The 14,127-nt window shown below is 44.5% G+C and overlaps 1 protein-coding gene across 1 annotated transcript in view; it reads right to left on the bottom strand.

Moving 5' to 3' along the window:
• The window catches only part of Efnb2 (ephrin B2), a 42,048-nt gene that overhangs the window by 7,281 nt on the left and 20,640 nt on the right, over window positions 1-14,127 (bottom strand). Inside the window, exon 2 of the mRNA XM_021644822.2 lies at window positions 13,419-13,702. Within this exon, the coding sequence (XP_021500497.1) occupies window positions 13,419-13,702 (284 nt within the window). The remainder of the gene's footprint in view (window positions 1-13,418; window positions 13,703-14,127) is intronic.

The following is a 14,127-nucleotide window of genomic DNA, read 5'->3' on the forward strand; positions in this document are numbered from 1 at the left end:
TAAAAGGGCCTTTGTTGTTACTGTTTGCATTTGCCTCCTCTTCTTTCCCTTCAGCAAAAACATGGCTAAGCCCCAGGCCCCTCTCCTAAGGCTGCTCATGGTGTGGGCCGTCTCAGCACTGTCTCTGAAGTGGTGCCGGGCAATGCTGAGTCTTCAGGGATTGCTTAGAGTCATCTCACTTCACCTCTCAGGGATCAGGATGTCTCCGTACAGAAAAACACAGGAAAGCAATGTTTCATGAAATCACTTATCAAATGTTTAGTTTGGTAATTTGAGGACAGTACCAAGTTTTAGACTCACAAATGCATAAGGCACTTTGTGCTAAAGTGCATCCTATTGAAAACTAAGTGAACAACTTTTTTTTTTCCTTGCTGAAAGTTTCAACACTCATCTGACAAAGGACAGTGATAACTGAAAGCTGAGCAGGGGTCAGGAAGGATGACTTCAGGGGTCAGGGAGGACTATAGGGGCCAGGGAGGACTACAGATCTCTTTGGTTTGATCCTTAAGGGAAAAATAAGATTCAGACTGAGAGAAAGAAGAATCAAAAAGAAGGCAGGCTGGAAACTCCGCTGCCTGCAAGCACCTGTGGCTGCAGGGCCACTGCTGAATCCACCCAGCAGGGCTGTGAGCACAGGGGGCAGCATGCATATATATATATATATATATATATATATATATATATATATATATATAATTTTTTTTTAATTTGTAAGTCAGTGCCTCTTCTAAGTCAGAACTGTGCTGAGTTCCCCAGCTTTACCTCAAAGGATCTCCACCTCCAAAGGTGTAAAGATCTCTAAAGAAATTGTAAATTTCAACCCGTGTTTTAGCATCCAGAGACCACAGAACTGTGGGAGGGAGATAGAGTTGTGGAAAACGGAAACCACGTCATAGCTTTAAAGGCTGAAACTTTCTTCCCCCTTGATTAACCAAAAAAATGAAAGAAAAAAAACAGAGGTGGTGGGATACTGCGTCAGTCTGGTGGGGAGGGCGGAAAGGACTGGGCCAAAAAAGCTTTCTGATCAGGAACAGTCTTTCTTCTCCCTGCAAACTCAGCTGCCTTCCCTTTCAAGTTAGCCTCGAACTCGGAAGAGCCTGGGAAGGCCTCAGGACCAGCTGTTGGTGCACAGGGCAGACTGCATGATGTTCCGAGGGCCATGATGGAAGGTGTGGCGACATCCAACTTTGAATGCCAACTGATGGGATCAAGAGCCTTGCAGGGCAACTGTAACTCGTGTCTTTGAGTATGTCACATTCTCTTCCCAGACGGAGACCGCTGAGGGGTAGGACCTGCCCACAGGTAAGTATTAGCACCCGGGGTGCAGTCCCTCAGAGTGAGGACAGTGAGGACGGCAGCCGCCTGGCCCTTTCACTGCTTCCTGATCCTCTAGATGTAAGCGAGCAGTTTCATCCTGCTTGTCAAGTGACAAGGCACTTTCTGCTGCCACAGCAGCCTGTAACCCCGTAGACTGCAAGCCAGAAGGAGCCCCTCCTCCTGTAAGCTGCTGGGGCCACTTCAGCAGAAGTCACGGGTCCGGCTAGGATTGCTGTGTGATAACTCGTCATGGAAAAGATCCATTTTCAGATGTTCATCCCAACAGAAACCGCCAGGAGTGCCAAAGAGCAGACAAAAGCCTTATATGAGACACGAGCCTGAGACGGATGTGAATGTGACTTCAGGCAGGTTCTCAGCAGGTAAAATCACTCTCAGTCTGGAGGACCTGGCCCACGGCGTTGTGACTGCACCTCCTTCCCGGCCCCGAACTACTGCGACACCTCCCAAGATCAGGATGCTGGTGCCCTGGGCACCCCACATCAACCTAGACTGCAGGAGCTTCAGGAGGCCCAGCACTGACTTTAAAACACAGTAAGAAAATTGCTAATACTTGGAAATAAAATCTATTTCCATTTCATTAGATAGTTATGCAACTTTTTATATCATTCATTTGAATGTCCCAGGGAATTTTTAACTTAAAAATAAATGTTACCTATTATGCTTAGTTTTTCTTTGTATAACTCTACCAGCATTATCTAATGTGGCCACAATTATTGAGTCACCAGATGGATAAATTTGCATTGAATCACCAAGAGACAGGAAAAATAACACTGTTATACCTAAACTTTTATTTAGTTCCCAGACATTGTTCTCCCCTGGCCTAGCTGGGAGGAAACAGACTTTGTAAGATTAAACATTACTTGAAAAGTTTCTCCATCCAGTTGGGAGACAGGCTTAATAGAGACACAGGGGCATTTTACGGCTGGCTTTTACAAGCTTTTCCTTCCCAGGTCTAACTCTCCTAACTCAGCACTGCCACACTCTCCTGTCCCCTCCGCTGTGAGCAAAGGCCACTGCTCAGCAGAAAAGCACCCTGACCCGGCTGTTTGCCATGTCTGCAGTCCTAGACTTCAGAAGTCTAAGACGAGGACTGAGGGGTTGAAGCCAGTGCAGGAAGCATGGGAAGACTCCATCTCAGAACAAACAAACAACAAAGCAAATACACAGTTTGAGACGCTTGAGCTTCCGAGGACCTGCCGCTCTTACGGGGCAGTGGTGCTAGCTGTATGAGCGCAGAGAGAACTACAGGTGGGAATAGACAGCGCTGAAGATCCCGGATTCTCAGACCATCCGGTCGGGAGGAGCACTGAAATCCAACATGTCTTCGTGGCTGTAGCCGTTCTGCTCCAGCACCATGTAACAGGTGGCTACAGAGGCCAGTGAGTAAGACTGGGGTCCTCAGGTGGAGGGTGGAAGAGTCCACATGTGGGCCTTGTTCCCAAAGAGACTGGGGAAGAGAGGAGCCAAACATTCTAAGGTTCAGTACCATTCCGACAAAGGACACATCTTTGGGTTCTATGAACAAAGTAGTGGATGATTGCCTACACTATGTAGCCACACCATGGAAGACAGGTCAAGCTACTCTACGTGACCACGAGGGACTTGCAGATTGGCAGGCTTTGAAAGTAAATGTATCAATTAATCAAAGCAAGTTCACCAAAGAGACACATGATAAGTATACAGGGCCAGGAGAACCACAGAAGCTCTGTCCCTGTGTAGGGCTGACCTTGATGGATGTCTTTGATTAGCTAATAGTCAGCATTTTAGAAGAATCTCTGCCAACACCAAATTCTATCTGTACTGTCCTTTGCCCACCATGTATTATAGACTGGCCATGCTAAACTCTGCTTTCTTGGGTGAGACTCCCTACACACATACACACACACACACACACACACACACACACACACACACACACACCAAGCGCAGCGCAGACATCTGAAGAACTAGCAGGGGCTGAACTGGCAAATGGAATAAGCATCATCCAGAGAAACACAGGACTTCAAAGTCATTCCAACACACAGAACCAGACTGCAGTGTCCCCCACCAGAACTGCACCTCTAAGTGTCAACAGGAAAAAACAAAAAGAGAGAGACACGTAAGTTGGGAAGCAAGGATGCTGGTCAAGATACGGTTATTTCACATCAACATACAAGCTCGGGAGCTAGGAACTTTTTACTTAGTCTGGTATCAGTTTAAATTCCAAAAATATAATACAGATTCTGAGTATACACCACACAGATGGGATTCAGTCTCTAGAGCCCAAGTTAATGTGTTTTCATGCCTGGTTTAGCAAGGCCATTCTCAAAGATAACTGACATGCTACAGAAGCAGAAAAGTCCTAAACACAGAAATAATAATGTCCAGGAAAAGCCAAAAATCAATGCTTGTTTTTAAGAAGGACAGTGAGAAAATGGCTGAAACAAATATCAGTTCAAAGTACTTGGAAGAGAAAAAATTATTTTTTTCTTTTTTAAACTATTTTCCACTGTGGCTCCTGAGGGAAAGAGTGGAATGTATCTCCTTGATTTCCAAGGAGCTCACAGGAAACTGGCTAAACTGCAAGAGTGCAACCTCCCTTGTCTCAGAGCATCTCATTCCCTAATGCCAAGCTTTCTTGTCCTGAGCAAAAGCACCATGGTACAGTCGCTCACGCTGACTCATGAATAAACAAAAGCACACAGCAAAGCATTTTCAGAAAGAAACACTGATTCAACAGGACATAAAACAAATATAAACAAGAACTCAACCAAACGTGGCTCCTTGCTGTGCTGACGTTCACATTGGATCAACTCTCTTTGCAGGTAGGGGACTGTCCGTACTTAAACATCATAAACCAGCAGTGACGAAGGATGTGTGTGTTTCTCATCCAACGGAACAAGGACCCAAGTCACAGGAAGGATCACTCCCATTAACACTATGGTACTGTTACTGTATTTCAAAGTCTCCAAGCAACTAATCATGCACAGAGAATAATTGCCCCAGTAGTTTCCACATAATACAATAAATTTGCTTCTGCACTAGGCAGAATGACTTGGAACAAGTCAATCTAGGGAAAAACCACCACCAACAACAATAAACCAAACAAACCCTCACAACTTAGACATCCCATCTTCTCTCCCAGAATTAAAGAATGACAGAAGCCATGGACAGTGTACAAACAGGTAGGGTTTTCTGTGTGTGTTTTATTTTCTCTGAGCTCAAACATTCTATATGAACTATGATTGGATAGTTCATTGATCGCTCAGAAACAGAAGTATTTAAAAATGTAGCCATTTGGACATATCTTCTAGCAAGCTGTCTTTATATGGATATATGCTGGGAAGACTTTAATGGCATCCGCTAGTTGGCTACTTTCAGGCCCAAGGACACTGTATAGAGTTCTGTGTACAAGAGCCAGCATAGTAAACAAGGCTTGGACCTCAAAAGACAGCAATCCACTGGGAGGACAGCCACAATATCTAATGAGGAATGTCATAGCTGAAGCATAAGATTTATCATGGGTCACTCCAAAAGCCTGCCTTCCTTCCCTCCTCTTTCTTTTTAAATATTTATTTATTTAGCTTTTTAATTTTTCAAGATAGGGTTTCTCTGTGTAGCCTTGGCTGTCCTTGACTCACTTTGTAGACCAGGCTGGCCTTGAACTCACAGAGATCTGCCTGCCTCTGCCTTCCTGAGTGCTGGGATTATAGGAGTGCACCACTAACTTGTAAAACCTTTCAATCACTGAAAACTATACAGTGATTAAGTATGTGACCATCCTGGATGACCCAAAGAGTTAGTGACCTTCAATAAATAGTCCTCAAAAGTGAATGGCTCACAAAAGAATGAAACAGAAATACACGGCAGACACATGCATGTCTGTGCACCACATGCTTACAGAGAGAGAGAGTGTGTGCACATATATGAGAGGACACATCAAGAATAATAGGCTGCAGGCCGGGTGTGGTGGCACACACCTCTAATCCCAGCACTCAGGGGGCAGAAATAGCTAGATCTCATGAGTTAGCGGTTAACCGAGTCAACAGTGACTTTCAGGCTAGTCTGGGCTAAGAAGTGAGAAAGAAGCCCATCCACAATGCTCAGGACCAGAAATCTTTCAGATTGTGGGATCTTTTGGGATTGCAGGCATTTGCACAGAACTGCTAGCATCAAAAGTTTCTGTTTTGGACTCTGCATTTCAGTCCTGACACTATCCTAGAAAAGTGAAAGCAGTGCCGGAAATAAACTACCTTTTGGTCTTGCTTTAATTCAAGAGATGCTTAAATGTGAGAGATCAGTTATGAAGCTGTCTGGTTTTCCTCAAAATATTGCTTCTGCCAGGTCACTCTCTTGATTTTCAAAGAATTCTGTTGAGGAGAAATGTTGCTTTCTAGTCTAAGATTTTATTATAACTCTATGGTGATTTATACAGGCAGAATTTCTCGCTAGGTAAAATAATAATAGTAATAATAATAATGATATTTTTACTGTGACTTCATTTAAAACATACTTTTCTTATTCATATACTTCTAGGTGTTTTGTTATTGCTACAATTGAGTCATTAAAGTGAGGACAGTATAGTCAACAGGAAAGTAATAATTACCTCTACATAGAAGTCACCACTGACATGAGCTAAAACTACTAAGAGAATTGTGTTTTAAAAATAGGCTGTCAGATGACCATTTCAATAGTAAGGACTAAAGTCACATTTTTATAAAAAGAATGATATAATAGTTCTAAAGATAAAACATAATTCTCTATTCTGTAGTAACTTAAGACCCCAGATTTTTAAAACTCAAACTTCCTCTTCAGGACAGTGCTAACAGCTCATGAAAATATGCAGCTCAGGAGCCATGCGTAGTCTATTTGTAGCACATAACCCGTTCTCTACTCTCTGGCTTTTCAACAGTCTTCATCTTTGAAAAATACGTTTGTGGCAATATGGAAATATCTAGCTGGAAAAGGGTGGGAGTAAAAGGTTCATGGGCAGAGGGGACAGGGAAGGACATCCCACAATCCTCTTGCTCACTCGACTGTCACTAATTGCAGACAGTGATACTAATGACCCAGTAATTACAGAAAGAGCAGCAGGAAGTGAAAAACATCCATCCGAGTAGAGCTCCCGGCTATGGTAGCGAGCAGCTTGTGCAGGGGCTGAACTAGTGTCTGCCGCAGCTTAGGACAGAGCACTTCAGGAGGGGCAGCAACAGCTCAGACGGTCACGGCATTATTCGCTTTGGCCATTGAGAGACCAGCAGCAACCTGAGGAAGTGCCGTGTTTAAATCTGCTCTACATGTGCGCCTGACTCCATGCAGGACATGCTCTCTTCTTAAAGAATCCAGGGCAACTTCTTGCGTGTTTATTTCAATAAAAGAACAACTTCATTCCACACTTCTGCAGTGGGAACAGAAAAATCTGGGTTAATTCACTAATGCAAAGTGACTTTCAAAGCAGAGCTGCCATTCAGCAACACATAGCCTGGTTCCTCTGTAATGAGATCAATTATGCTCTTGCCCAGGGCTGGAGTCATCCATCAGTCCACCTTGCTTTCCGCCCACCATCTGTCTATCCACCACCACCCACCCACCGTCTCACCCACCACTCACATGTCCACCTGTCTACTTATCCACCATGCATCTGCCCGCTCACCGTCCTCCATCCATACATCCACGCACCCCATGCCCACCCATCTACTCACTCTCCACCATGCTCCAGTGTCCGACTGCCATGCGTGTGCTCTGCATATCTGTACACCATCATCACTATTAGTTTCCACGCATACTCACTTTGCTGCTATTGCACATACACCACACATCTCTGCATGTTCTCTTTACAGTGCACATGTGGCCCAGGAGCCATTGTTACATACTTACAATGGTGGCCTAAAGATTTGAAGGCCCAGCATTGGGTTTGGCCCCTGACATGTATAGTGTGCTAAGCCGCTAGCACTGTCTGGGCTCCCGCACAGCAATGAAATGTTTCTATCTCCTGTGCTGCTAGACTTGACAGTGAGACAGGCGTGAGGGCCACAGCACCTCCCCAAGGATCAAGCACAACTAGACTCAGTTAGAGCTATAGGAATGATTCTGAGCCCCTTAAGAACTATATAAATCAGTTTTCCTCAAAGTAATCTTCCCCCTTCCAAAATGTCTGTCTCTGCCTCTTCGCTATTTTTTTAAGTATTTATATTGCTTTAAAATTTTATCTTCACAATGAATATTTAAGAGCTGTTAAGAAAGAAACGTGTCCTCTTTTATGCAGTAGGTCTCCAGCATTGTTCAATTATTTATATATCTGTGTGAACCGTTAACAAGCTATAAATACAAGGGTAGAGATATAAGGATGAGTTTTATGAAATAATAAAGACAGCTTTATTTTGAATAATTCCTGGATAACTTCTCAGCTGTGTTAAATCCTTTATCTCTCATCTTACTTATTGTGCATAGATGGTGTTTATTCTTCCTCAATTGTTGCTTCTCACTCTGCAAATCCGTTTTCTTATTGCTGGCTACTTTCAGAGCAGAGGTGGTACTGTCTGCTCTCCCCGAGACCTGCTATCCCCATTTCCCAGGAGATGCCAGTAACTGATCAGAGTCCCACCACTGGTAGCCTCATCTTCCGGACACCCGGCTAGCATCCAGGTGGCTGTGACTCTGCTAGACTCAGGAACCTCGAGTGTCTCAGTGCAGTCCCAAGATAGACAGGAGCAAAGCTGACCTCTTTTTTTACCTTGTATTCAGCATGGCTCCTCCTGATTCCTGAGGGAGGCTTCCCAAAGATGGCACCCATGAAGAAACCCTAGCATGGTGACTGATGAAGAAATCTGTGTGTGCTAGGGAACCAGAGCACATGAGATGCAGGTGAACTGGAAATAAGGACCACAGTTGTAGGTGTGTCCAGGCTCCTCCCTGTCTGAGCCTTCAGGGTCTGTCATGGAACCTGCTAGCAAGTTCAGACAATTCCAGAACAAATCACCCACAAATGCATGCTTCTTAGTCAAGCAAAAAAAAGGACTTAAATGATAGTCAAAGAAGACAAAGTGGCAAGATCTAATGAGTAGAGCAACCCAGGATAGCTGGGTTTCGGCAACTCCCTGTGGTTTTGTTTAAGCCCAGGCTATGAACCAAGGATTCTTTCTGGACCCATCCTTCCCAGGTGGGCCATCTTGCCATGGACCCCAGTTTTGCCTCCCACCTCCAGCTTCTCAATTCTCCCTGTTCCAATGTTAACTTGTGCTTGGTCGCTTGGTCGGTGGCCACACACGGACACCATATTTTTCCTCATGGGAACTCACGTCTGCTCCATGAGAAGTGTTCTCATGATGTCCGTTCTAAGGAAGAGAAGACCGAGGCAGAAAGGTAGCTTGAGTTACTTGTCTATTGGCACACGAAGCCCAGGATGGCCAGACTCGAGACTCACAGCTCCCATGCCAACCTGCGTTTCTAAGTGTGGTGTATACTCTGCCTTCTACTGTAAAGTCTCTGGCAACATCCCATCGCAAAAAGAACAGCTATGGAGAAAATGTGTTTGGAGGCCTGAACTCAGCAACTGGGCGCAATGAAGGAACCAAACACAAATGTTTGCCAGCTAGGCAGGGGACAGGAAGGCAGAAGGCAGTTTCTGTATCACTAAAGTTATCTGGTATCTAATGAAGGGGGTGTGCGGCTGCTGTACAACCACACATAGATAACCCATTAAATAAACTCCATAATCTCTTTACGGCTGTCATGTGTTCTCACATGTTCTAAAAACTATCTTCATGTCAAGGGGCATCTGAAAGCTGCTCTGGCGTGAGTGCTTCCACAGAGAGACAGTACAGGACACCTAGGACGCGTTTAGTGTAACTTGCCCACTCATCGCCCAAAATGAGCAAATCAAAGCCAGAAAAAAAATGCAGCACATGTTCAACCAAAATAAAGAACAAACTATTGTTTTGCTTCTTTAATATTGTTACCTGGTTTTTGTTTGTGCAAATGAAGAACAGGGGGATTTTCAGACCCCATGGTCATAACATCCTCATAATTTCTTTTTATTTTGTAATTTTTATTTATCTTTTACTCTAAAGTGGAATGTATGCTTAAAATAATTTCAACAGTGTACGTGGGGCCTTCCAGTTCTGCACACTCCCATTAAAGAAGTCTAAGAAACAGAGGCTCCCCAGACAGGATGGCTTATCAAGGCAGGCTGGATGGAGAGCTGACTTCAAGTAGGCTCTCCCCAAACTCAGAAACAATCAAATAATCTTTAGAAATGGTAACTTCTAGACAATGCTAGAAGACTATGACCTGCTTATGGATATACAATAAAACAATATTGAAAAGCAATGGCAAGGGGCAGCGGGAAGTCTTTAGGCAGCCCTGTGGGGCCCCTGGGCACCAGAGTTGTAACAGGATTCCCTAGCTTCCAACCTCACTCACATAGTCATTCTGTGTAGAGTTTGCAAGGTTTCCTCTCAGCTTGGGCACCAGCCCACAGCACCTGCCTCAGGACAGTTTCAAGGCCTACACAAGGAGCTTGCTGCCTCAGTTAGCCCTGAGATGCGTGGGCAGAAATGAGGGTTGGGCACTCAGAATGGACTCCTTCCTAACACAGACTGGACGGCTTGTTTATAAGAAGATAGCCAACAGTCAACTTCTTTGGTAAATGGATAAAATCATGTGTCATTATTTCATAAACAATTAAATGAAGAGACACAATAAAAATAACTGCCAGCTCCGTTAATAGTAAGACCCAGCTCCGTTTTTAAGGTCCTTAAGGATCTGGATGTAACGAAGAGCATGGGCATTTTCAGACTACTTGGTCACAACGTCTTTACATCACTTGTGATTAGAAGAGCTGATTATGCAAATTAAGCCCAAGGCTAATTACTGAAATAGGCCGCTTGAAAAGTCAATTCTAAACATGAAGAAACCCCATATATACCATTTTGCCACATGTCAAAGCAAACAATCACCATGCAGGAGGATTAATGAGGGTCCTATCATTCCACAGTGTCTCTTCGTAAGGGAATTCAGTGGAGATGTGGTGGGTATAAAACATATCCCAATCAAACATCAGTGTTTACTGTCAAACCCACAGATGCAGGGAATTTAAGTTATTTAACATTACAAATCAAATGAAAAATCCTTGTGAAAAAGCTGGGACCAGTCTGTGCTGGCTTTAGCTGGGAAGTATTGGTGACCCCGCAGAGGGTCTGTAAGTCTGACCTTCAGTTTGGACAACAGTGATAAAAGAATGTTCTAGAGAAGGAAATGAAAGTCACTTCCCCATTAAGCTCAGGCAACAGACATAAGATGTAAGGCTCCGGAGTCTGGGGAGACAGCTGACATCGGCAGAGCCACGCGTATGTCCCCACCGGGGCATGCCCCCTCCCCCCAGGATGGAAACCAACATTTCATGCTCCTGATACTGCCTGAGGTGAAAGCGCTGGCCAGCCAGACGCTGACTTGGAGTCAGCACCTCAAACACTGTCATTATTTGCTATCTCAAAGTGAACCAACCCTTTGTAGTATTAAAAATACACTTGTGGACATGAGCATTTCCTATCGTGCTACCCGGCCCTCTTCATTAATGTTCCAGGATAAAGATGATGTCTACACACTTTCCTCTGAAAAAAGAAGAAATGTGACTGCGAGTGTGTGTGTGTGTGTGTGTGTGTGTGTGTGTGTGTGTGTCTCCTGCACACACCTGTTTGATAGGAAAATTGGTGACTTTCCCAAGTTCCTTAGCTGTTTTGGTGCTATTCTAAAATTTGATCTTACCTTTCCCCTCCTTTCAAGGGAACTTGTAAGGCAGTGGACAGTGCTTTGGGGCGGGTGAGGACCAGGCTTCTGCATGTTGATATCTATCTGAATGCGCTCTTGTGCCTGTGATGTAGGGAAGCCTTTTGACTTTGCAGCAAGCAGCACTGGGCTTCCTGGAAAGGTCCTGAGCCACTCTCAGGCCTGGAGACACCATGTCAGAAGCAGCATTCCCACAATACCTCACTGCTTGCAACAGAACAGCCAAGGCTCTTTAAAGATGGTTTCTAGTTATTGAATGTATAAAGAATCTTGTGTGTAGGGTGGACTGGCTTTCAGGCTGAGAGCATCTTGAATTACAAGCCACCCTATGCTCTGACACGGCAAGTCCTAACTCTTAAGGACAGTTCTGAGGGCCAGAGTAGTGAGAAGCATATTCAAATCCTGTTAACGCGGCCTAATGAGTTCTCCAAAAACAAACAAACAGACAGATTGCCATTATTGGGCAGATTGCTACTTTAACTACAGATTAAAGTGTGTGTGCAAGTCCAAACCAACCTCGCCCACGCTGCTGCGGCGCGGTGATGACAGGCTGACTGCGGTGCGCTAGGGCATGCTGGTAAACCACTCATTTCCCTGCGCTTTGCGTATATTATTTCAAATGAAAGGTTAAACCTTTAACGTGTTTACCAGGCTCCCACTTGCCCTAGGTAGGAGGCTGGGATTTTCAACGCCATCTTTCTGCAGTCTAAGCTTATGGTCACGGAGGCCTGTGGGTACCCCCAACCCAATGCGGAACCCTAGGTTTCCTTTGGCAGCATTCAGTCAGGGTTGGGCATCTCCCTTCTTGGGAACAGCTGATCTCTTTGAGCCTTTCTTTTTCCATTCATCTGGAGCAGCAGCCTTCCGAAGAGGACAGTTTCATCGCTACAAAAGTCATGCTAGCTCATGGCATCCAGTAAGTCTTTCTTCAGATGGGTGTGTTCCCAAACGCTTAGCCGCCATTATTTTGACCTTGTAACTACTTCATATCTTCAAGGAGGGCCCTATTGTCTTACCACCCCATCTGCCCTGCTCCATCTTAGAATGCTTTTATTTCCATTTTATGGTAATTATTCCATTAACTATCTAACTTCCCACTTTGTCCTTTTCTGTTACTCTTAGAAATCTATTCTCTACATATCATGTTAGCTTCAAAGACTCTGTTCTGAGTCTCTGCGGCATCTGAAGCAACCAACAAGATAATTAATGCCCATGACCACCTTTGCTTTAATTACTAATGTAAAAAACATACACCAAGGAACACTAGATGAATGTGCAGTAAGTTGCTGCTTCCGTAGTGTACAGAGCAGGATGTAACTGGAGAGAGCCAGTGGCCAACTGCGCCATGAGGAGCTGAAGTCGGGAAAGACTGAAGAGTGTGTCCCGAAGGCTGGGGACGTAGCTCAGTGGTCCCACACCCGCCTACATGTGTCACAGATTTCGTCCTAAACACTACAATTTAAAACAACAACAAAGCCCACAAAGGGTACCCCTTTAAACCAGACAAACTAACCAGAAGCCATTGTTGGAATCACGTGAGCAGCTGTCTCTGTATACCAGACTTCACTGTACCAAGACACATGACACTGGGGACACACCTGCCTGGAGCTAACTTTCATGTGTGTGCAACAGGCATGTGTCGCCATGGGCTTAGCTCACAAGCGCACTTCCGATGTACCTCAGTGGATAGCTCTCCTCTGCTCCTGAAGGAAGGCCACATCACTGTGACAGATACGGTGGTGGTATTCAGGCAGCACACTTATGCTTGCCTCTTTTTAATCAGGGTGTAGCATGACCACCCAGACCAGCACTTGTCTGTAAGCCCCATGCTTCTAGGTTCTGAGCTCCCCCACCACTCCCCCATCTAGACTGATATTTTGGCGAATGGTACCACTGTTACCCTCTGCTCTACCAAGTCCTGGCTCTGAAGCACAATTCTTAGAACAGAATGCACACTAAATGGATGAGTGGATGGATGGATGGATGGATGGATGGACAGAGAGAAAAAGCATTACACAGATTTACCTATCAAAACCTCACCAAAGGTCCTTAAGGATGGTTTTGTTAGTGATGCTGAGGCCCTGCGTATAGTCTACTTATTTTAACACCGTAAGAATCCTGGCAGGTTCACCCTGCTGAGTATATTTACTTAATACTGTTACTACAGGGTCCCGACTTTCAATTATTTTTGTAAAAAATGAACAAAGCTTCTCAACAAATTATTTACCATGGTAATTTAAAGAAAACAAAAATGAATACAAACCTAGTTAGCTTATTCTAATGTCTACAAAATGAAGACAGAGAACTATACTTACATATGATGTAATAATCTTTGTTCTTCTGAAACTCCAGGCCCCAGAGGTTAGGGCTGAATTCTTGAAACTTGATGGTGAATTTCACATCTTGGTCTGGTCTGGCACAGTTGAGCAGGGGGGTATTCTCCTTCTTAATAGTGCATCTGTCTGCTTGGTCCTTATCAACCATATAAACTTTATAATATTCATACTGGCCAACAGTTTTAGAGTCCACCTTGGGGCAAATAATATCCAATTTGTCTCCTATCTGTGGGTATAGTACCAGGCCTTGTCCGGGTAGAAATCTAAAAAAGCATAAAAGAAAAGCCACTGAGTTGATAAAAGTGAACTTCCTTAAAGACAATCATCAAAAGAGCCAGGTGTTAACCAATCACCCCCAACCACGACATCACATCATTGTACTGATTCACCAATGGTGTCTTCCGGGTACAAATTAACCCAAAAAACAAAAGGATGAAGTCTCCTTCCTTTGAGCCATCAGGCCTGCTGACACTTGGTTCTCACCCCCGCCCTTGTAATATTCCAATTCTCTTCTGTGCAACTTTACAGCAACCCTTGCCCGGCGGTGAATCAGAACTTTCCGCCTGTTTGTTATTTTTTTAACCATTGGCATCGAGATTTATTGGGCATGCCAGAGAGATCCCATCAACTCCAGGAACAGCGCATGCTCAGAGCCTTTGTTGTCCTGGTAGTTTCCATGTGCTGTTGA

The sequence above is a fragment of the Meriones unguiculatus genome, chromosome 4, assembly GCF_030254825.1.
Source record: "Meriones unguiculatus strain TT.TT164.6M chromosome 4, Bangor_MerUng_6.1, whole genome shotgun sequence".
NCBI lineage: Eukaryota > Metazoa > Chordata > Mammalia > Rodentia > Muridae > Meriones > Meriones unguiculatus.